This window comes from Typopeltis vanoorti, chromosome 5 (genome assembly GCF_054136105.1).
Source record: "Typopeltis vanoorti isolate ZY-2024b chromosome 5, IOZ_Tvanoo_1.0, whole genome shotgun sequence".
Classification (NCBI taxonomy): domain Eukaryota; kingdom Metazoa; phylum Arthropoda; class Arachnida; order Uropygi; family Thelyphonidae; genus Typopeltis; species Typopeltis vanoorti.
The window spans coordinates 74,578,026-74,601,096 of record NC_143553.1 but is presented as its reverse complement, the minus strand read 5'-3'; the positions used below and the strand labels follow the sequence as shown (position 1 = coordinate 74,601,096).

General features: G+C 34.7%; 1 protein-coding gene across 5 annotated transcripts in view; it reads left to right on the top strand.

Moving 5' to 3' along the window:
* LOC150106540 (protein SSUH2 homolog) overlaps positions 1-23,071 on the top strand; it is a 62,475-nt gene that overhangs the window by 20,853 nt on the left and 18,551 nt on the right. For 4 of the 5 annotated variants that reach the window (XM_090393182.1, XM_090393185.1, XM_090393181.1 and 1 more), the window contains exons 2-5: positions 12,086-12,201; positions 14,511-14,615; positions 16,064-16,130; positions 17,457-17,586. In XM_090393182.1, coding sequence (XP_090249308.1) covers positions 12,086-12,201; positions 14,511-14,615; positions 16,064-16,130; positions 17,457-17,586 — 418 coding nt within the window. Of the gene's footprint in view, positions 1-9,277; positions 9,391-12,085; positions 12,202-14,510; positions 14,616-16,063; positions 16,131-17,456; positions 17,587-23,071 lie in introns of those variants that run through there. The other variant, XM_090393183.1, reaches the window with a different exon arrangement.

The window sequence follows — 23,071 nt, the reverse complement described above, 5'->3', positions numbered from 1 at the left end:
GGATGATTTGTAAGAGACGAAAGGGTAAAAAAATAAAAATAGGCGCCTGTCTTATTGGCGCCAAAGCGCCTTTTCTTAGAGTTCACGTGATGAGAAAAATAAAGACACGAAAGGAGAACCGATCTATATTCTGGAGATATATATTCTGAAGATCTTCTTCTTCTTCTTCTTCTACTACGCGTTATTCCCGCTTCCCATGCAGGGTCTGCGTGTTACTTTAGATGCGACTTCTTGTTAGTACTACTCCCAACCGACCCGTCGCCTGGTCTGCCGCTGGGGGGATATATATTCTGAAGATAAATTATGGAAATTTGAAGTACTCCGTTGTATGACAATAAAATGAATTTTAAAAGATGTTTTTTTTTCTTCATATGATTTAAACAGATTTCAGGAGTCTTATAATGTTCTTGACAATTTCAGAGAAGCCTACGAATATTTAAATTGATCTAAGTGCAAACATCAAAACGGCACATTCGGGCAGTGCACTGGAAAATGTTAACCATTTTGCTTGCCTTAGTACTGATCTCTTCCTCCATAAACGTTGACACTGAGGAAATTCATTGTTTGAAATGCGTATGAAAGCTTTTGTGCGTAAAAAAAAAAATAAATAAAATAAAAAATAAACAGTGATGATCAGGACAACCATGCTACTGCTCAGTTCTTGGTTTGTAAGAGTCATTCCAAGTTTGTATTGTTACGAAATGTGAAGCACACTACTGCTGCAGATTAGTGGAAGTGTGAAAAGAAATAATGTCTACACGATCTTAGTATTTTGAAACTGCGCGGAATGCAACATAGATCAAAAAAGAAGAAAAAAAACCATAGATCATATAAAGAAATCCTCAGTAGGAAACCCATTTTTGCGGAAGATCGTGGATCATACGGTGGCCTCAATCATCCACCTCCTGACTCGCCGATGGATAAGGTTTTTGAAAAGCAATCATACTTGTTCGTGAGTAGTTGCCGATGATGCTGATGTTTTGAAACTTTTAATGTTTTGTTGATCACTATAGCAATAAATTGTTCCAGTATAATTTCAACTAGGTCTGCAGATTACCATTAGAGATGGATTCAAGTCACGGGCCTAGAAGACTTTTTTTAAGTCTATTCCTAAATTACTTGATTTTCAGCACGCAAGTAAGTTCTCCCTCTCAGAAGAAATTCAGATTTAATCTTCAACACAAAAAAGACTCATCAAAATCAACGGTAAAAGACGCCCATTTATACAAATAGATGCAAGATAGGGTTATTAGCATCTTTCATCTAGCACTCCGAAGGAATGCACTCGGCTTCTGTAATGGCGATAGGTGGAACCAGCTGCCTACTGATTTCCTAAAATTTAAGTCAAAAAGAGTTAATAAAATTTTAATTTTTTATTTTTATTTATTTATTTTACTAAAGATTGGATTTTCCAAGAATTTGCAATTAATCAAAGTTCCACACGTCATTTATCCAGCCTTTAAACGTTAATATCTATGCACATCAACTTACATATCTTTTCCTGACCAAATCTTCATATTTCACATTTTTTTAAAGCCACTTCAAGTCTCTACTAATCCGTAGGCGATGAAATTCGTCTCCCACCTAAAGACAATCACAAACATCCATGCCTACAGCAACATTCGAACCTGCAGTCTACTGATTGGAGAGAGAGTGCATTAACTACTCATCCAACTAGGCCGGCCAACATTTTTAATTATAATTCATTTAACTATGAATAGCCTTAACTTCAAAAATTGATAATTTAATAATTGGCATTTATTCAGGCCATTTCCGGAAGGAATGTTCACGTAGTTGGCAATATGCCAACACACACACACACACACACACACACACACCTCTCTCTCTCTCTCTCTCTCTCTCTCTATATATATATATATATATATATATATATATATTGTGATTGTTCACATTGTGTATGTGTGTGTATATATACAATGTGTGTGTGTGTATATATACAATGTGTGTGTGTGTGTATATACAATGTGTATGTGTGTATATATATATACAATGTGTGTGTGTATACAATGTGTGTGTGTGTGTGTATACAATGTGTGTGTGTGTGTGTATATAGTGTGTGTGTGTGTGTATAATGTGTGTGTGTGTATATACAATGTGTGTGTGTGTGTGTGTGTATATACAATGTGTGTGTGTGTGTATATACAATGTGTGTGTGTGTATATATACAGTGTGTGTGTGTGTGTGTATATACAATGTGTGTGTGTGTATATATACAGTGTGTGTGTGTGTGTGTATATACAATGTGTGTGTGTGTATATATACAGTGTGTGTGTGTGTGTGTGTATATATACAGTGTGTGTGTGTGTGTGTATATACAATGTGTGTGTGTGTATATATACAGTGTGTGTGTGTGTGTGTGTGTGTGTATATATACAATGTGTGTGTGTATATATACAATGTGTGTGTGTATATATACAATGTGTGTGTGTATATATACAATGTGTGTGTATATATATACAATGTGTGTGTATATATATACAATGTGTGTGTATATATATACAATGTGTGTGTATATATATACAATGTGTGTATATATATACAATGTGTGTGTATATATACAATGTGTGTGTATATATACAATGTGTGTGTGTATATATACAATGTGTGTGTGTATATATACAATGTGTGTGTGTATATATACAATGTGTGTGTGTATATATACAATGTGTGTGTGTATATATACAATGTGTGTGTGTGTATATATACAATGTGTGTGTGTGTATATATACAATGTGTGTGTGTGTATATATACAATGTGTGTGTGTGTATATACAATGTGTGTGTGTGTATATACAATGTGTGTGTGTGTGTATATACAATGTGTGTGTGTGTATATACAATGTGTGTGTGTGTGTATACAATGTGTGTGTGTGTATACAATGTGTGTGTGTGTGTATACAATGTGTGTGTGTATATACAATGTGTGTGTGTGTATATACAATGTGTGTGTGTGTATATACAATGTGTGTGTGTATATATACAATGTGTGTGTGTATATATACAATGTGTGTGTATATATACAATGTGTGTGTGTATATATACAATGTGTGTGTGTATATATACAATGTGTGTGTGTGTATATACAATGTGTGTGTATATACAATGTGTGTGTGTGTGTATATACAATGTGTGTGTATATACAATGTGTGTGTGTGTATATATACAATGTGTGTGTGTATATACAATGTGTGTGTGTATACAATGTATGTGTGTATATATATAGAATGTGTGTGTGTGTATATATACAATGTGTGTGTATATATACAATGTGTGTGTGTATATATATAGAATGTGTGTGTGTATATATACAATGTGTGTGTATATATACAATGTGTGTGTATATATATACAATGTGTGTGTATATATATACAATGTGTGTGTATATATACAATGTGTGTGTGTATATATACAATGTGTGTGTGTATATATACAATGTGTGTGTGTATATATACAATGTGTGTGTATATATACAATGTGTGTGTGTATATATACAATGTGTGTGTGTATATACACAATGTGTGTGTGTATATACACAATGTGTGTGTGTATATATACAATGTGTGTGTGTATATATACAATGTGTGTGTGTATATATACAATGTGTGTGTGTATATATACAATGTGTGTGTGTATATATACAATGTGTGTGTGTATATATACAATGTGTGTGTGTATATATACAATGTGTGTGTGTATATATACAATGTGTGTGTGTATATATACAATGTGTGTGTGTGTATATACAATGTGTGTGTGTATATACAATGTGTGTGTGTATATACAATGTGTGTGTGTATATACAATGTGTGTGTGTATATACAATGTGTGTGTGTATATACAATGTGTGTGTGTATATATACAATGTGTGTGTGTATATATACAATGTGTGTGTGTATATATACAATGTGTGTGTGTATATATACAATGTGTGTGTGTATATACAATGTGTGTGTGTGTATATACAATGTGTGTGTGTATATACAATGTGTGTGTGTGTATATACAATGTGTGTGTGTATATATACAATGTGTGTGTGTATATATACAATGTGTGTGTGTATATATACAATGTGTGTGTGTATATATACAATGTGTGTGTGTATATATACAATGTGTGTGTATATACAATGTGTGTGTGTGTATATATACAATGTGTGTGTGTATATACAATGTGTGTGTATATACAATGTGTGTGTGTGTATATATACAATGTGTGTGTATATATACAATGTGTGTGTGTATATACAATGTGTGTGTGTATACAATGTGTGTGTGTATATATATACAATGTGTGTGTGTGTATATATACAATGTGTGTGTATATATACAATGTGTGTGTGTGTATATATATAGAATGTGTGTGTGTATATATACAATGTGTGTGTGTGTATATATACAATGTGTGTGTGTGTATATATACAATGTGTGTGTGTGTATATATACAATGTATGTGTGTGTGTATATATACAATGTATGTGTGTGTGTATATATACAATGTGTGTGTATGTATACAATGTGTGTGTGTATATATACAATGTGTGTGTGTGTGTATATACAATGTGTGTGTATACAATGTGTGTGTGTATATACAATGTGTGTGTATATACAATGTGTGTGTGTGTGTGTATATACAATGTGTGTGTGTGTGTATATACAATGTGTGTGTGTGTATACAATGTGTGTGTGTGTGTGTATATACAATGTGTGTGTGTGTGTATATACAATGTGTGTGTGTGTGTATATACAATGTGTGTGTGTGTGTATATACAATGTGTGTGTGTGTGTATATACAATGTGTGTGTGTGTGTATATACAATGTGTGTGTGTGTATATACAATGTGTGTGTGTGTGTATACAATGTGTGTGTGTGTGTGTATATACAATGTGTGTGTGTGTGTATATACAATGTGTGTGTGTGTGTATATACAATGTGTGTGTGTGTGTATATACAATGTGTGTGTGTGTGTATATACAATGTGTGTGTGTGTGTATATACAATGTGTGTGTGTGTGTATATACAATGTGTGTGTGTGTGTATATACAATGTGTGTGTGTGTATATACAATGTGTGTGTGTGTATACAATGTGTGTGTGTGTGTATACAATGTGTGTGTGTATATACAATGTGTGTGTGTATATACAATGTGTGTGTGTGTATATACAATGTGTGTGTATATATACAATGTGTGTGTGTGTGTGTATACAATGTGTGTGTGTATACAATGTGTGTGTGTGTGTATATACAATGTGTGTGTGTGTATATACAATGTGTGTGTGTGTGTATATACAATGTGTGTGTGTGTGTGTATACAATGTGTGTGTGTGTGTATACAATGTGTGTGTGTGTATATACAATGTGTGTGTGTATACAATGTGTGTGTGTGTATACAATGTGTGTGTGTATATATACAATGTGTGTGTGTGTGTATATATACAATGTGTGTGTGTGTGTATATATACAATGTGTGTGTGTGTGTATATATACAATGTGTGTGTGTGTGTATATATACAATGTGTGTTTGTGTGTATATATACAATGTGTGTGTGTGTGTATATATACAATGTGTGTGTATATATATACAATGTGTGTGTATATATATACAATGTGTGTGTGTATATATACAATGTGTGTGTGTGTGTATATACAATGTGTGTGTGTGTGTATACAATGTGTGTGTGTGTGTATACAATGTGTGTGTGTGTATACAATGTGTGTGTGTATATACAATGTGTGTGTGTGTATACAATGTGTGTGTGTGTGTGTATACAATGTGTGTGTGTGTGTATATACAATGTGTGTGTGTATATATACAATGTGTGTGTGTATATATACAATGTGTGTGTGTGTATATACAATGTGTGTGTGTGTATATACAATGTGTGTGTGTGTGTGTACAATGTGTGTGTGTGTGTATACAATGTGTGTGTGTATATACAATGTGTGTGTGTGTGTATATACAATGTGTGTGTGTGTGTATACAATGTGTGTGTGTGTATACAATGTGTGTGTGTGTGTATACAATGTGTGTGTGTGTGTATACAATGTGTGTGTGTGTATATACAATGTGTGTGTGTGTATATACAATGTGTGTGTGTGTATACAATGTGTGTGTGTGTGTGTGTATACAATGTGTGTGTGTGTGTATATATACAATGTGTGTGTGTGTGTATATATACAATGTGTGTGTGTGTGTATATATACAATGTGTGTTTGTGTGTATATATACAATGTGTGTGTGTGTGTATATATACAATGTGTGTGTGTGTGTATATATACAATGTGTGTGTGTATATATACAATGTGTGTGTGTATATATACAATGTGTGTGTGTATATATACAATGTGTGTGTGTATATACAATGTGTGTGTGTGTATATACAATGTGTGTGTGTGTATATACAATGTGTGTGTGTATATATACAATGTGTGTGTGTGTATATATACAATGTGTGTGTGTATATATACAATGTGTGTGTGTGTATATATACAATGTGTGTGTGTATATATACAATGTGTGTGTGTGTATATACAATGTGTGTGTGTGTATATACAATGTGTGTGTGTGTATATACAATGTGTGTGTGTATATATACAATGTGTGTGTGTATATATACAATGTGTGTGTGTATATATACAATGTGTGTGTGTATATATACAATGTGTGTGTGTATATATACAATGTGTGTGTATATACAATGTGTGTGTGTGTATATACAATGTGTGTGTGTGTATATACAATGTGTGTGTGTGTATATACAATGTGTGTGTGTGTATATACAATGTGTGTGTGTGTATATACAATGTGTGTGTGTGTATATACAATGTGTGTGTGTGTATATACAATGTGTGTGTGTGTATATACAATGTGTGTGTGTGTATATACAATGTGTGTGTGTGTGTATATACAATGTGTGTGTGTGTGTATATACAATGTGTGTGTGTGTGTATATACAATGTGTGTGTGTGTGTATATACAATGTGTGTGTGTGTGTATATACAATGTGTGTGTGTGTGTATATACAATGTGTGTGTGTGTGTATATACAATGTGTGTGTGTGTGTATATACAATGTGTGTGTGTGTGTATATACAATGTGTGTGTGTGTGTATATACAATGTGTGTGTGTGTATATACAATGTGTGTGTGTGTATATACAATGTGTGTGTGTGTATATACAATGTGTGTGTGTGTGTATATACAATGTGTGTGTGTGTGTATATACAATGTGTGTGTGTGTGTATATACAATGTGTGTGTGTGTGTATATACAATGTGTGTGTGTGTGTATATACAATGTGTGTGTGTATATATATACAATGTGTGTGTGTATATATATACAATGTGTGTGTGTATATATATACAATGTGTGTGTGTGTATATATATACAATGTGTGTGTGTATACAATGTGTGTGTGCGTGTGTATATACAATGTGTGTGTGTGTGTATATATATACAATGTGTGTGTATATACAATGTGTGTGTGTGTATACAATGTGTGTGTGTGTGTATATATATACAATGTGTGTGTGTATACAATGTGTGTGTATATACAGGGTGTTCGGGATAAATTTGACATATTTATAATTAATTATATTTTTCCGTAAGTTACATGTATTAACACACACTTCTCTTCATTTAAAAGTTTGGACCCTTCTTCATTCATATACAAGATGTCAGAAAGGATGGATAGCTGGAACCCACCTGAATCATGGAAGAGAATAACTTGTATCATGATGATTCGTGCCCGCCATCAAAATAAGGATATTACGACTGCTGCACAATGCTCCCTGAATACAGTAAAAACAATCAGGCATGAACTAGAGACTTGCAATGGTGACTACGAGGATGTAGCAAGAAGAAAGATCCCTAGCAGACGATCTGATTGCGTTCGTACAGCAGAATTCCTCGCAAATCTGCAGGAACAGGTGTTGAAGAACCCTGGCATTGGAATTCGGGCTTTGTTCGTGGAGTTGCTAACTGTAGTCAAGCCCTGGATAACAAGGGTAGCCAATGGTAGGCCGTATGTATGGCAGCAGGATTCGGCCCCTTGCCACACCTCTGGGAAAAGTCAAAAATGGTTGTCTGAAAATTTCTACGACTTCACCAGTCCAAATGTTTGGCCTCCAAACTCCCCAGACCTTAACCCCATGGATTATTTTGTATGGGGCGCAGTTGAAAAAGACACCAATCGCACTTCCAGTAATACAAAAGCCCAGTTAATGGATAAAATTAAAACAGTTTTTGCGGCCCTTCCCAGGGAGACTGTAGCATCAGCTTGTTCGAGGTTCCGAAGCAGAATTGAAGCTGTGATCGATGCTAATGGTGGTTATTTTGAGAAAATCTTGTTGATAGTATTGTAATTAACTCTGCCTGTAATGTTTTTTTGTCAATTCATTAAATTTAATAGATACAAAGAAGATTTTCTTTTTCCTTACGAAACTGTCAAATTTATCCCGAACACCCTGTACAATGTGTGTGTGTGTATATATATACAATGTGTGTGTGTATACAATGTGTGTATATACAATGTGTGTGTGTATACAATGTGTGTGTATATACAATGTGTGTGTGTGTGTGTGTGTATATATACAATGTGTGTGTGTATACAATGTGTGTGTGTGTGTGTGTATACAATGTGTGTGTATGTGTGTGTATATACAATGTGTGTGTGTGTGTGTATATATACAATGTGTGTGTGTATACAATGTGTGTGTGTGTGTGTATACAATGTGTGTGTATGTGTGTGTGTGTATACAATGTGTGTGTATGTGTGTGTGTGTATACAATGTGTGTGTATGTGTGTGTGTATATACAATGTGTGTGTATGTGTGTGTGTATATACAATGTGTGTGTATGTGTGTGTGTATATACAATGTGTGTGTATACAATGTGTGCGTGTGTATATATACAATGTGTGTGTATACAATGTGTGCGTGTGTATATATACAATGTGTGTGTATACAATGTGCATGTGTGTGTATATATACAGTGTATATATACACACACTGTATGTATGTATGTGTATATATACATACACACACAATAATAATAATAATAACAACAAATAAAAGCTATTATCTCCGATGTCCCCTCCTCAGGAAACAAAAATCGAGAATATTGTCACTGTTAACGAGTTTTTTAGAAAGAAAACTAGATGGCGTAAGTAATATTTCTGTTAGCCTTCACCAAGATCCGGTTTCCGGCTTAGGTTTCTCTGTACAATTCAAAAATATTTCCTTCCTTGTCTACCGTTGGTGTGTTAATCACATCTAAAAGGATCAGTTTTTATAGTTCTTATATACGGTATTTAATATTGCCAGTGCTTGACGAATTTGTGATGCAGAAATGGAACATATCCCGCATTGTCAAGTATGTTTTCTCTAAGTTTTTGTTATATGTATAGAGCATGAATTTAAACCTTTATAGAGAGGCGTAGCTAGGGAGGGGCGGAGGGGGAGGTCCGCCACGGGCGGCACTTTGAACCTTTTTGAACTTTTGCAGTTAATTCTAAAATACAGTCTCGAGAACTCATTTCCAAATATTGTAATACTACTGCGAAATTTCCTCACAATTGCTGTAAGTGTTGCTAGTTGTGAGAGGAGTTTTTTCTAAATAAAATTTATTAAGAATTACCAAATTACTATGAAATAGACTTCGCCAATGTCATCAACGAGTATGTTAACAGAAAAGCAAGAAAAAAATAACATTTTAGAATGTTGAAATTAAAGTTTCACTTCAAAAATAAACATAGTATTTTAATTTATTTCCCTCTACGTCGTTTTGACTTTTTGTAGTATTGTTGGTGTGTATTGAGATGGCGGCACCACTGCCTTTATATATAGAAAACCTAAAGTAAAAATTAAAAACTAAAATGAAGATAGATACACTACTATTTGCAGATGATCAAATAGTATTAGTTACACCAAAGATGATTTCCAAAGATCATTAAAAACATGAAATTATCTCTCAAAATAATATAATATGACAATATCTAAAGAAGAATCAAAAAGAATTGCATTCAGAGGAGAAAACCCAATAAGAAGTAAAATAGTGATAGATAATAAAATATTAGAACAAGTAAATACTTTCAGATACATGAGATGCGATTTATCATATGAAAAAGAAAAAGACATAGACACTAAAATATCAAACTTTGTCAAAGTAAATGACATGATAAATAATAGATTTAAGCCACCCCTGGTACAAACACACACTAGAATCAGACTATATAATGTCTTGTCAAAACCAACTCTACTATTCGGAGCTTAAAAAGGAAATGGACCATAAAACGGAAAGATGAAAAACGAATTCAAACAGCAGAAATGAAATTTCTCAGAAAAACAGCAGGATATACCAAGTGGGAACCATAAAACAAATGGAGAAATTTTACAATCCCTGAATATAAAAACGATTAATTACTACATAAGACAGTATAAACAAAAATGGCTAGAACATTTAAATCGAATGGACAACAGCAGACTACCTAAAATATTATACAAATATAAAATAAGTGGGAAAAGAAGAATCGGAAGACCAAGAAAGATATGGCATGAGACCGGAAGAGACCACTTGGTCTAAAATCCATGTTAGGAAGAAGAAGAAGAAGAAGATATATAGAAAAATGTTTAATTTAAAAGCATTTTCTATATATCATCATCTTCTTCTTGGCTCTTTCTACAAAATTTTAAATGAATGTTAAATTTTAGTAGTGAACCTTTTATTTTTCAGTATAGCCTATTGCTTTTGGAAATCCCATGTGGTGGCCGGGATAAGAATAGCCCATGCATATCGTAGGAGGCGTCTGAAATGGGTACCCAGGGTAATGGATGGCAATGCTGTAGCCAGTGAAGTTTTCACTGAGGCTCGGATATTGCTGTTACACCACTGCCATGATCAGAGTTTTTAGCTCTATATTACCCCTTCCATACATTTTCTTCTACAGATAGCGGGGAATACGAAAAGCATTCTTGCTTCACCCATCTAGCCAAAAAAAAAAAAAAAGAGAGCTTTTGGAAAATTCACATATGAGAGGAAGTGTTTATTTTGAGGGGTTTGAAACTGCCAGCAATTGGCAGTTTATTTATTTATTTATTTTATTATTATTATTTTGGATTTTTTTTTCTAGTGCTGAGCAAACATTTTGCTCAGCACTAAGTTAGTCGTAACAATAATGATCTTTTATATGTGATAAGTTACATCACATATAACTTAAAATATGCTTATGATAATAATAAATATACCTTATTGTAATCGCTACATACTTTCGATACAAAAGACCTCAAAAGTTCTGAGAAGACAAATGTCTGTATCGCATGTCAAAGACCGTTGGAAATCAATAACTGTATACGTGCACTTAGCAAGGCAGCCGTTTTTACTAGATTTCATAGCCAATTATCATTCCTCACTCTCCATGAGATCTTGTTTGCTTAGTAAACATTAGCAGGCGTCTTTGTAGCATAAACGAATATTTTTTGTATACCACAGGTCGACTGTATTAAGTATGTTAATTGAAATATACTATGGTTGTTCAGTTTATAACGTAGCAAACAGTACAGCCAGCCTTCTGCTTAAAGTGAATAATATGGTTTTTAACTAGCATGACACCATCGTTTTATTAAGGCGTTTGCAAAGGGGGGGGGGGGGGCTCCTAGTCTGCAAAAACTGTGCGTGCTGTCACGATATCCAGGGACATGAAATATTTATAAAAATTCATCTTTCGTCCAGACAGAAAACGTGTTGTACAAAAATAAAAAATAAAATAAAATAAAATAAATACATAAAATTTCTAATTTCCAAATAAACGTTGGCACAACCAACACTTATCCAATATCCATATATTAACTGCATACACACGAATTACTTAGTAGAATATTGATTTCAGAGCTCACTTTACAAGGAAAAACTTCAAGTGAAAATAGAGCTCTTTACTGGAGTTGTGAATTATGTTTCTTGGTATTTTATTATCGTGAATATGTAAACGAACGTTTTAATGCAAGGTGATGTGAATTGTAATGAAGATTACTTTAAATAATTTACAACCACCGCTTTATTTTTCTACTTACAGTATGACGACTTATCCTCAAGCCAATCCAGGCTTTCCAGGCGGATATCAGCCATTACCGAACCCGCCTCCTGGTGGATATCAGTCAACAGAAAACAACCAACCACCACCTCCTCTTGGTGAGTCTTTTTAATTAAAAAAAAGAGTCCATCTTTTATCATCTATTGAAAGTTTTAAATACTTAACAAAAACAAACATTTGATCTTTAGTTACAACGTCTTGCTGAGTTTTAATTAAATTCACATCTACTGGCACCCCTATTGCAATTTGGGAACCATTGGATTAGAAGGCTACGTACTGAAGCGAATCGTCCGCCAGTATAATGAATCAGAATTGTGTTAATCAAATGCAAGGGATAATTGTAACGAATACAATTAATCTGCTAGGTCCTTTAATCTGCTGATTGTGTTCTTAGGCTGGGTTTGCTTATTTTGTACACACATACACACACGCGCGCGCGCGCGCGCCTTCACCTCCTGCTTGGTTATCTTACCCGATTCTTCCTCCTGGCAAAGACAGGATTTAATCTCTGGTACCCAAGCCTTCTTATAAGTTAAACTCGCGACTTATAGACTTCGGCGTTACTATGAAACTCAACCAGTTCTATAAATAAGCAATCAATAGCTCTCAAATACTTTTGTTTTATTAAGGTGGTCTTTCGCATTTTTCCCTATGATTCTATCACTTCTTGTACTTAACTACTTAACCAACCTATTCAAATGTAAACATTTTGGCACAGTGATAAGATGACATTTATATTTCTGTACTTTTTAAGACATTTAAAAGCCTTCTCAAATGTTCCAGATTCCGCTCTAAGTTCACCCAATTGTCAATTCAAAATTACTGGAGACACATTCAGACAGGTCAAGATGTCAAGTTTGGTTGATAAATAAAATTTCATTTATTAAGAAAAGGAAAGAGTAATGATAAATATATAAACTAGGACAAAGAAAATAAAATGATATACACACAAAGATCGAGAGAGAGAGAGAGAGTGAAGTATATATAACACGTATAAAATTCATTGTGTAAGAAATCTAAATCATTAAAGATTATATTTAAGTGCATGGACGACGTTATAAAGAGAATATTGGAGTGGCGGCCCTTACATAAGCACTGCGACACTGCAGCATCCCCAAGGAAAAATGAAAAATTTTAATTTTGTTTGTGTTTATAAATAATAACAATGCTTGCAACATTGTATAAATGCAATGCAACATGTTAAAGGTTACAGCTTATGTTTCGACATTGATTGAATAGTTAATAATTGGAATTGTTCGATTAACGCTTTAGATTACGACACAAATGCACTGCGATCTAACACCGATATTCGTTTGCGCTTGTCATTGCACGTTACGTCATTCCCACACTGCTCAAACGGCAGTGTATCTCTAGTATGCTTACGCGCGTTATTTCTGTGAGATATGAAACGTTTATTATTGGTGCGTGGTGAACTATTTTTTGTAAATCTTATCTTATTTTGTTAAAATAACCTATCATTATTTATTTATTACAGATACAAGGCTGAATTATGACGAGTATCATTGTTTGAAAATATGAAAAGAATTATATATTTTCATTTGTTTCGTGTAACGATAATTGCGATCTAACGCCGATATTCGTTTGCGCTTGCACGTTACGTCATACCATACACTGCCGTTATTTCTGTTACAACGTTTATTATTGGTGTTTGTTCGTGGTGAGGATGAAATAATTTTAATAAAGCAATTTTTAATATGTAAATTTATTTATTAATAAATTCGTCACTGATTAGGCAAAAAAAAGTTTTTTTTTTTTTTTGTATATGCAGCACCCCCACTTAAAATTTTTACCGGCCGCCACTGGAATATTGGTTAAGATAATGTAAGCTGAATGTTAATTGGGGTAATAGTATTACGCATAGTGATACTAGAATACGCTTTTGCGTTGAGGGTGTAATTAATGTTTACTGTTTGTGTTTTAGTATGCGTGTGAGATGTTCTCTTTAATCTCCTAGGTGACTGATCATGTTTAGCCTTTCGATTCTCTAGATGGTGTGTTTGATTCTGTGGAGTTTACTTTAATCTTCTAGAATCTAGATGATCAATTATCTTCTACGCATCTGTTGTGTTAATTGTTGCTATTTAATAATAATAATGATAATAATATGAGTGTTCAAATTATCTACCTCCTATTAGCGGAGATATTCCAACAGTAACCAACTACAAGTTTATATCAGAACCATTCAAAATGGCTGATTCTCTGCAGCAACATATCAAAAACATCTACCAAACATCATAAGGACGTAAAAATATTTCTTTATTTGCATGAACTCCATTCAATTATATTTCATTGGCAATATTACAATCTGGTGTAAGTAGCATTCAGCTAAATTCTCTGACCTTCAGAGATTTCATTGTGTATTTCATTCTTTTATTTCTCCCTTTAGGTTTTCAAGCTCCAGCCATGCAGCAAAACCATGCAGATGCCAGTGCGCCTCCATTGGATCAAATGGAAAAAGTCCCAGGTTACGAACATGTCACATTCGATTCAGGTGAGATAATGAACGTAATCAACTCCACCAAACTTTATATAGAATCAAATGTGTTTCTTCAGGTGACGCTTGCATTCTTTAGAAGAATACCGTGACTCAAAATGCTAGTCATTCATCTATTATTCGCATGATCCGTCACTCGCTCTAAAAAGGCCCATCGTGGTTAAATAACCTGCACATCCGTTATGACCAAAACACACATTTCATCCTACGCCGTAGCCATCAGCGGTGTTAGATGTCTGACCTCATTGAAATGACAAGTGAAATGTCCTTAATTAGGATTCTTGCGAAATGACAAAAGCCAATTAGCAATGTTACAAAAAAGAGAAAATTTATATACTTGCCTGCCCTCTATCGAGCATTTCTGCAAACTGAAAAGAATAGCAAACATGCTGTTGGTTGGTGGGTGGGGCTGATATCTGTCACGAGTTTGAGACACGCGGTTATTTCCATTAGTATGGGTGTGTCGAGAGATGATGATTCTTGAATAGCTTGCGTGCACGAGGTACCCGTACATAGAGGCATGACCCAGTTTGACCATTTAATGAGATCGGTGATCATCTCTCACCATTCTTAAAGCAGCGGAAGTGACCCCCCACATAGCACGTGTCATTTCCCACCAATAAAAATTCCTAAAGGGAAAAACCGAATTATTAACAGCAACAATTAAGTCACATTCTATTATTGTGTTAATAAATAACTAACTATGGGAAGACAGCCTTTCTCATAAGTCTGTAGACTCTAATACAAAGAGTAAGTCAATAAAGGCTAAAAGAACAGGATTGTTTGACTCGGTAATTTTAGTGACAAACAAACACGTTATAGCGCTAAAACAGGCACTGAAAAACGTAGTTATAAAATGAAAATTGTCAAGATTCGAAATTTTACTGAAGTTTAGGAAAATATATAATAACCATCAGTGTCAGAATTGTCATCGCTTGCACTACTCAAAATACGCGAAACTTGCTCACACCAAGTTATATCCTTTATAAGTGAACTATTTGTAGATGTATTAGTATAACACCAAAATGCAGAGATAAAAAAATAACTTAATGTAGGATTTATAATAAAATTATAGAGCATATTAAAGATAACTTCATGTTATATTCAAAAAAATGTAAAAATTAAAAAGATTCAGACTAAGGTAACTCTCATGCTGAAGATTATATTCATATACATTACAATAAAATTTCGAAGCTTTTCGAGTTTCAGTTTATTTGACTATAAAAAAGCTGTGGATCCTTAATATCCTCATTATGTATTAATTAAGGTTAAAAAGTTTAAGACATTCTTTAATGCGAATATATTGTCAAAGAAATATATAGAGATAAAATTAATAGTTATATTTTTTTAAACTTTTTAATGAACGTTGAATAATTGAGGTTATCAATTAATTCTAGTTTGTTCTAATATTAATTTTATTATTATTATTATTTTAAATTTCGCAGTTGCTATTGCTCCACCTGCGTACGACTACACCCAGAAGCCTCCACCTGAACGCGAAAATCTCTCAGGGTAAGTAAGAAACAAAAGAATCATATTTGTAACGTGCTTTTCACGATCTGTCCAATTCACTAACTTCTCAAATGAACTGTTTTCATTTTTAAGTTTGTCACAGAATATAGGGGGCGCTACTGGATTGGAGATCAACATCACATGCAATCAGGCTTTATAAATTTCGAAACATCGTGAGAAAATGTTCAGTTTTTATCCTGCTGAATCATTTATTCATTCTTTCTTTCTTAGTGTTTGGAAATGTCTGAATTCATGGCCTCACTCCCAATAAAAAGGCGGAAGTGCGGTATGCATATTCTTCCTCAACACGAGTACCTTTATCTCACTATTCTTCTTTTCACCCGCTGGTTTTCATAACGACCCTTTGTTTGGTGTTTTTGAGGTAACTCGGTTATCGTCGTCCCTTCACACGCATAGTTGCGAAAGTAAAACGAGGTTGCATGTAACTGTCGTTCATTCTTTGCTTATTTTTGTTTACTCTATCATAAAAACATAGATCAAATCAACATCTCTGCAGCCAAATTATGCATTTGCATACAGTCCTGTTGATATATGGACTCAGTTCTTCCATTTTGAATTATACTTCTTTTGGGATGACGATAGGATTTACCATCTTCAGGATTATGCTAATTTTTAGCCATCAGATGACATGACAACTGTTGTCCTTCGGTTGGACAGATCTAATCTAGGATGTGAAGAAGCTTTATGGATTTTTACTGTCTAAAAATAGACAAAACGGTAAAGAACAAAAAAAAAAAGAGCAAGAGGTCCCAACACCATTTTATCCAGCTGCTTGCGACTGAATAAGGTATGGGGACTAGTTGGAACAGACATTTTCTAACCCTTTATCCGTCAGTATTTTGGTATATGTTTTAATTGTTGTTTAATCTTCTGTGCCATTCTCTTATACGCTCTTCAATTTAGGTTCCGTCCATTTACTATAGCATCCAACTCTAAGCTAGTAATATAGTGGCTAACACTCGAACCACATTAAAACTCCATATAGCGTGCATCTTTCTATACACAGACCCTTGTCAGCTACTAATATCGCTGGAGTTGCCACCTGTTTCTGTTTTACAATCGGCCACCTCACCGTCTAAGGAGAAAAAAGAGAGGTCCCAAGTAATGTTGTAAATAACTGTTTCTTTAAAAATAAACAACAAAAAAAACCTCCCTCTTTATTTCTTCTGACTTCAGGAGTCAATATGCTTGTTTAGTTCTTTTCATCTTGCATTTCTTGATGTTTCATTTGGAAACTGTGTTTTTGCGATCACCAAGATATCAGTTATGCATTTTCTGACTCTTCCATTTTTCTCTTATTTTTAGAATTCCTGCATTTACAGAGGAGCAAGTTAGAGAAGCTCTCGTAGAATATGCATCTAACCACTGTTGCTATGGTAACAAGCCTGCTCGAGATATGGAAATCATGGATATCAAGATGGGAAGCGCTTTTCACGTAAGTACACTCTTGTATTCTTCCATACTATTGTTTCTGTAGTCATATCGCACCTTGAACAATTTCTAGGATAATTTCAAACATATTGACTAAGTTATTTCCGAAATATTGAAAAAGAAAACGATACCATCTTTATCTCCAGAAAAGCAATCAGTAAATGGTATATTATCACAATTTGAAAGATTTCGCAAATTGTGATGAGGTGAGTATCATCTGAGCATGTGCCATTGAGTTTTTCTACATTAGCTGGTATTTAATCAGGCTAAAGGAATCTTCTCAGCAAACCATGTTAGGATCTGTGTGCATCCTTTATAATCGAGTCATCATCTTATTCACTGACCTCCATTACATGTCAACTGGTGGCTTACTTTTGCATTCCTTGAGAATACACAGGTAACAAAGGCTGTGCGCTCTACGTATTACGTAGAGTATTTATTTTTGGTCAAAAATTATGAATTTAGCGAACTTGAAATGTTTCCATATTCACTAAATTCCTACTTATTGACCATAAAATAAATACTCAAAGTCGTGGATACAAACGTGTGGCATAGTTCTAGTAAAGAGTTCTAGTTGGTGTGCCACAAGATAGTAAACACTAGCAAGGTAACACCATTTTGTCCTCACAAAATGGTAGCGTTGGACAAGATAAAAAATTATACAGAATCTATTTCTGTATAATTTTTTATCATTTATAAAAAAAAAAAAATATACAGAATCTATTTCTGTGAGAGCCTGTGTGGCTCAGCGGATGTGGCGTTTGCACACCGCCGCGCTTGGCCGCACGAAGGAAGACTTGGTTTCGAGTCTAGTCGACGACTAGAGGAAATTTTTCTAAGCCTTTTTTCGACCGGTTCCCGAGTTAGTCGATCTCTGGCAGGTTTTTCCTCCCAAAAACTCGGGTTTTTCGTCCTGTAAACTCAAGAAAATCGACCGTAGAACCCACATTATTTCATACATTAAAATATATTGTGTTAGGGTTAGGGACCACGAGATGGCGGCACATTTGAGCCGTCTCTCTTCACTGCGTACCGCTTAATTAGTGATAGCCTTGGGCCATCTGTCTCTGATTGGGTACCAGTGGAGATTGAACTGCCCACTCAGTCTCCAAAAGTCAAATAGGGCTAAATTGCCTCGCCTACTCCCGTATACGGGAATAAAAAGGCGTTAGCTGATTTTTTTTTTTTTATCTATTTCTGTTTTATATGATATTGGGGATGGGAAGACTTGTTCTGTGAGTTTGGAACTGTTGAGAAGCTGCTTAACTTTTATTTCTAACACATAGAAAAAAGAATTGTTGACGTCATTTCTGATAACAGTTGACCATGGAAATATTGAAGGTCGATGTGAAAAATGTAGACTGAATGAATTGATAAAAGATGGATTAGAGTTATTTATCGGTCTAACTGTTCTTTTTCTGTGCTATGTTGACTTATTATCTAACTGTTAAGGACACCACTAACAAAAGAACTATATTAAGTAGGTGGACGGATTTGTGATTTGTACCGAGTTAATAGCTGCCCATAGTTAAAGCTTTCAGCTAAAGAAAAAAAAACTAATTTCTCACATACTAAGTAGGATTTATATATATGTAAGATGTTTATCTTGAGAAATATTGAGGAAATGATGTTATCTTAAGAAAAGAAATTTCGTGTTATTCAGAGATTTGAGTGTCAAAGCAAGACAAAAAGAAAGGCGTTCGTTTTTTGCAAGGAATTAGGATTAAAATTAGCAACGTTATCTAAACCCCATTGAAGAATTGTTTGGAGTTTAGAATTTAAGATACAGATGTTGATATTTTGGAAGTTTTGTCGATTTTCCGTACAAAGTTTGAGAAAAACGAAGAGTACAGTGTATTATATTTACAGTAAGAAGTGGAAAAGATCATTGACATATAAAAGAAATAGAGAAGGTGAAAGAGCAGTCTTGCAAAACTCTAATATCAGTTTCAAAATTTAGGGAATAAAGCTCCATCTACCATCACAAGTAATGCGACCAAAATGAAAGCTGACAATCCTGTTGTAGACTTAATAGGCCTTTGTGTCGAACATTATCAGTAAGCTGATGAGCAACCACATGAGATTTGCCAACTATTCTGTGGCATTTTTCTAAAGGTGGGTGGCACGATCACGAAGATCTCTTGTTGATCGACATTGTAGGAATCGATATTAGCGATCGTTTATTAGATGAACGGTTCCCAGGTGGAACAAAAGTTCTTAATGGTGTCTCCATTACTTTAGAAACGATTAAACTGAGAGAATTGGCTAGTAATTTGATAATAAGGATTTGTGGCCCTTGAATATTGATGAATTTTTACTGTAGAATGCCACTAGAATCGGCGATAAGAAATAGAATAGAAGTGAACTCTGATGCACAAATCTTCAGAACAATTGATGGAATCCCATCAGAAGCAGATACGTTTGGTATGCCCTGTGGACAGGATTCTTCTGCTGACTTTCTGGTGAAAAGCAAAGCGGGACATTGAATAGCACCTTTCCAATTTGAAGAGGACTTTTACTAAGATCATCAATGCAAGAATTGGAGGAAAAGTAAGAATGCAACAGAACTATTCGAGTGCAAAAGATTCCAGAAAGCTGACTGCTATTTGGATACACTCATAAAGTTTTAAAGTGGAGTAGGGAATGAATTGTTTCATACCAATAAGAATTGCTTATTGATGTGAATGTCTAACTGAAAACAATCTAATTAAGGGAATGAAGCATTTAAGTTAGGAAAATCATCCAACTTGACTTTCTTCTAATGACGCCCAACAGGTGGATTGAAGTAGCTGTTGCTCCGTGGGAGAAGAAATCAACGTAGTAAAATAGACATGGAGAATTTTTGGAGAGTTGGGGATATTTAATATTCTTTGAACAATTTTTATGGTATCTTTAATCATAGTAAACACCTCCACATTTTTACCTGCTGGGTCAGTGTAGTTGGTTGAAGCAAGCCAGTTGAAGATAACTCCAGTGTTAGGAAAACTGGATCAAAGAAAATCGACGTTTATAGAAGTAAATCAAAAAGGTTTGACTGAAAGAAGAAAGAGGGATAGATTCTAAGTTGGAACCTCTGATGTACTACATCAGAGTGAACATGTGTAAAAATTTCGACTACAGTCATCCCTCGACTTACGTCCGGGTTCCATTCCATCCGGCAGGACGTAAGTCGATACATTAAATCAACAGAATTATAGGGGTTAGGGACTTAACCGTAATAAGTATACTGTCATTTTAATTTTTAAACCTTATTATAAAACTGTACTGTGCATTACTGCCACTATAAAACAGGAGAATAATCACCCAAATCTTTCTCCACAATCACATTTTCATTACCTTCCCTATGTGAACGATCAGGCTGTGGTGGCTCTTCTGGTGTAACTTTTTTTTTTATGAATATGTCCAATGTGCTTTGCTTATTCCTCTTCTTTTTTCATCATAAATTTGTTTATAGCAAACAAACGCATCATGTACTTTTCTTTCTACTAATAAGTAGCGTTCAACATTGGGGTCCATGTCTTCAACTATTTTGAGAAAATCGCTAACTGTAAAGAGCATTTCTGCAAGACCCTTCACTGTAAATTGTTTAGATACCTTCTTGTTTCTCTTTTCCCTCTTCCTTTTTGTCGTTTTTTCCTCTTCTGCAACAGTTGTTCCTCCAGTTCGACCAATTCTTCGTTGGTCAACTCTTCAGGGGAACTTTCTATGAGTTGAATTATGTCGTCATCCTTCACTTCGAGATTCAAATTGTTTGCTAGGCCCACTATTACAAACTTCCAAAATCATGCACAAACCTTTTGATGTCTTTTCCATATGCCACCCATATGTCATTGAGAGGTCACTTCGTCCCAAGCCACAGCAATATTTTTAATAGTATGATAAATATTGAATGTTTTCCAGAATTGCATGAGAGTCTGGTCATTTCCTTCGGTAGCAGAAATGGCTTGTGAAAACGTTCTCCGTAGATAACAAGCTTTAAACAGTGCAAGAACTCCCTGATCCATCGGTTGAGTCAATGAAATAGTGTTTGGAGGGAGAAACATGAGTGTGAACTTGGTGAAGATCACCGCTATAAGACGCATAAGACGGATTACCCGGAACATTATATAGAATGAATAAAATTTTAAATTCTACATTTTCTTTCACGCAATAGCTTTTTATTTCACTCGCATAACAGTTGATTAAGGAATCCTCAAAAAATTTTTGAATCATCCACGATAATGAACTGGGAGTGTGCTTCCTAATGTTTTCGAAGATTCGTGGACTTTGCCATATCACAAATGGTTTCATTTTATATCCAACCACATTACAGTAACAGAATCGTAATACGGGCATTAAGAGCTTTGAAACTAGATATTGATTTTAGCTTTTTGTGGATGAATGTCCGCTCGGGAATTTTTTTCCGAAACAAGGACGTTTCATCCATATTAAATATTTGCTGTGGCAAATAATTTTCCTCCGTGATAATTTTATCCAATTTCTCCACAAACTCCTTGGCAGTCTTCTCATCGAAACTTGCGGATTCACCATACATTTTCGCATTATGCAGTGCAAAACGCTGCTTGAATCTCATGAACCATCCTGAAGAAGGCGTTGAATTCGTAGTCGTAATCGGGTTTTGCTTTCTTCTTCAACATGTTGAAAGTGCCTTAGCGATTATGATCACAGTGCTAAGGGATATGCAGTTTTGGTTCAGGTCCTCTATGCATGATGCAAGTAACTTTTCCATATCACCGATAGGACGTTGTGTTGCTTCGTCACTATCGTCGATTTAATAGAAGCAGATCCTTTCACAGCCTGTACGATTTTATCATTATTTTTCAAAATGGTCGTCACTGTAGAATGAGATCATCCGAAGTCATGTGCGATCACATTGATGGGGTTACCAGCTTCATGTTGCTTTATAACTTGCAACTTCGTTTCGAGATCCATTGCTCTCCTCTTTTTAGGTGATTCTTCACTAGGTTTTTTGATTGTGCGTGTAGGGACCATGTTGCCCAAAACATCGCGAAATATTTAACGATAAATACACAAATAACCCATTTTTAATAGCGGACTGTTGAAGACACGTGCCGACTGCCGAGGGAGGTTGCCGCTGAAAATGCTTTTGCCACTGTGCATGCTTTACCATACGCTCGCTTGCGTCTTTTCGAAAGTATAACCGAAAATGTTATTTATTCTGTGATCCAAGGCAATAAATAACATTTGTTCCCGTGATCACGGACGTATTTTCGAGAGGACTTAACTCGAAAGGACGTAAGTCGATGGATGACTGTAGTTGGTTGGGATCTGCAGATTCGAGATAGCCACCATGCTTTTCACACCGATGACTTAAATCGGTCACGATGAATAAGATCATTATAATCGTTCTTTAATACGTTTGTCACTAAAGATTCTTTGAAATTACATGAGTGGCTCATATATGGATACAATTAAAATGCGTGGACTGTAGATTCGAGCTATAATTAAGGTGTGGAGTTCTTACTGGA